The sequence below is a fragment of the Agrilus planipennis genome, unplaced genomic scaffold (genome assembly GCF_000699045.2).
Source record: "Agrilus planipennis isolate EAB-ADULT unplaced genomic scaffold, Apla_2.0 scaffold137, whole genome shotgun sequence".
In the NCBI taxonomy this organism is placed as follows: domain Eukaryota; kingdom Metazoa; phylum Arthropoda; class Insecta; order Coleoptera; family Buprestidae; genus Agrilus; species Agrilus planipennis.
In genome coordinates, this window is record NW_020439008.1 from 711,589 (window position 1) to 714,043 (window position 2,455).

General features: G+C 32.5%; 1 protein-coding gene across 1 annotated transcript in view; it reads left to right on the forward strand.

The window, feature by feature from the left end:
• The first annotated feature begins 356 nt into the window (after positions 1-356).
• The window catches only part of LOC108735103 (alpha-amylase 1-like), a 23,771-nt gene continuing 21,672 nt past the window's right edge, over positions 357-2,455 (forward strand). Inside the window, exons 1-3 of the mRNA XM_025976129.1 lie at positions 357-592; positions 1,168-1,313; positions 1,689-1,899. Of these exons, the coding sequence (XP_025831914.1) occupies positions 413-592; positions 1,168-1,313; positions 1,689-1,899 (537 nt within the window). The 5' untranslated portion in view covers positions 357-412. The remainder of the gene's footprint in view (positions 593-1,167; positions 1,314-1,688; positions 1,900-2,455) is intronic.

Genomic DNA, 2,455 nt, shown 5'->3' on the forward strand with positions numbered 1-2,455 from the left:
TATGTGTTTTACAATCTTTGTGTCGTTGTAACAAAGAAAATGATAACAAATATGAAATTATAAGTGCCAACTTGAAACTTGAGAATTGTTTTTTCGTAATCTTTGGTCCACAAACATCACTTTTCCTAATTGTTTTGTCACTTTCGATTGGAACTTGTTTACAAGCATTTCGTATCAAAATTTTAAAACGTTTTTCAGTTTTGATATAAAACCACATAAACAAACCACTCCATAAATCATGAGTGTAAGTGTCCTCTATATCACCATGCAGATACATAGCAGCGAATTGATAACAATTTTGTGCATGACTGACTAGAAAAAATATTATATAAATACAGGATATATACAAAAATAATGCTACTCATTGACTTATCTGGGTGCAAGTATATTTCATTTTTATTACTTACTGAAAATGAAAAACATCATTTGTATCTTATTTGTTATAACAACCATCAGCTATAGTAAAGGTCAATGGGACACACACTGGGATACTAACAAAAATACAATTGTACATCTTTTCGAATGGAAGTGGGACGATATTGCTGATGAATGTGAAAGATTTTTGGCACCTAAGGGATACGCTGGAGTTCAGGTAAGTTATTATTTATTCAGTATATTATTATTTACTCAGTTAGTAATTAATTAATTAACAATTGATACTGTATCGACCATTTAACAATAATACAATTCATGTAAAACAAAAGGTTTTTTTACTTCGAAATCAAGTTCATTAAAGAAGAATAATTAGCCACGTATTCTTATGGTTTCTTAATTTTTATTGATTCTTTAGGAAAAGACATACATGTGCAACGAAAGTAACAAAAGAATAAAATTCGTATGCATATGTTTTTCTTTAAAAAAAGGGTGGGTAAAAAAGCGCCAATGTTTATTCATCGATTGCTATAATACTGAGATGGAAAAAGATTTATGATTAATAAATACGTTGCTCCTTTTGGATGTTCGGACCCAGAAATTTGGTACTTAACATTAGAAATATCAGTAAAACTAACAACTAAATACATTATAAGAATTATTTTTCTATTGAGTCTTTTACAAAAATAATCACTACTCTTGGTATGGTACGTTATAACAATGAATTTGTAATAAACGTGTACGTTATAAGTGAATCGACTGTATTTTTATTGTTACGTATTTTTTTATAATTAGGTGTCACCTGCGACTGAAAATGTGGTAGCAAATAACCGCCCCTGGTGGGAAAGATATCAACCCATCAGTTATAAATTAATTACCAGATCAGGAAATGAAGAACAATTTATTAACATGGTAAAGAGGTGTAACAACGTTGGTGTAAGGTGAGTTTTAACAAAAGCACGTCTAATAGATACCTTCAAGGTGGTGGGTAAGAGTTTGTCAAACAGTTATCTGCAAGATCACATGTAGTAACAAAATTTCAAAGTAAAATTCCAAAAACCGGACAAAAACTCGACCGACCGATTCACCGCGCGTCATTTGCGCGGTGCATCGGTCGAAGCTTCGCACGGTGCAACGGCCCGACTGTGTCCAACGATTTTGACTGTAAAAATTATAATCACATTAAAATTTAGAATTCTAACGTAACACCGCATCAGTTTCTCGAATTGATGCAATGCAAACCAACAGAGTGTAAAATAAATGTATATTTGAAATGGAAAATACAAACTTTTGAAACAATTATTTATTTTGTTCAGGATTTATGTTGATGTACTTTTCAATGACATGAGTGCGAACCATGATAACGTTGTTGGAACGGGTGGCAGTACGGCAACACCTAACAGTAAATCATATCCCGCTGTGCCTTATTCATCGGAGCATTTTCATTCAACTTGCGAAGTTAACAATTACAATGATGCATACAATGTCAGAAACTGTGAGCTTGTTGGATTAAAAGATTTAGACCAGGTAACTAACTAACGTCTATTATTTTGTATAGTAAATGAATTGTATCCCCAAAATGAATTAATCTCAAAAATAAATCAACTTCAAATCATGCTTTGAAAGCACTTTTCAACTCTGAAGTGGGATAAATTATGATTAATTTTTGTTCGAAGACTAGTACAAGATTTGAAAGATGTTTTTGTTTATCTACATTAACATTTGCTACAATAATTAATAATCCATTTAGTGCAAAACATTCAAATAGTAAATATAATCCTTAAATTTTATTGGTCAAAAATAAGCCTTATATACGCTTTAGAAAACACCACAAATGGCACGGTAAACGCCATCTGTAGTACGATGCTACATTTTAGGATTACGTATCCTCCATTTAAATATATGGATGTCTACTTGCTGAAAGGAATCCTGGCGTAACTAACCTCAACGTGACAGGCACGTTACCATAACCAAATAAAATAATTCGAAGTGGTCTGTATTCTGTCGAAACTGCCAGACGCGGATCACGATTTCGATCTTTTTGGATCTCATCAGCGCGTCGCAGGCAGCTCCGACAGAACAC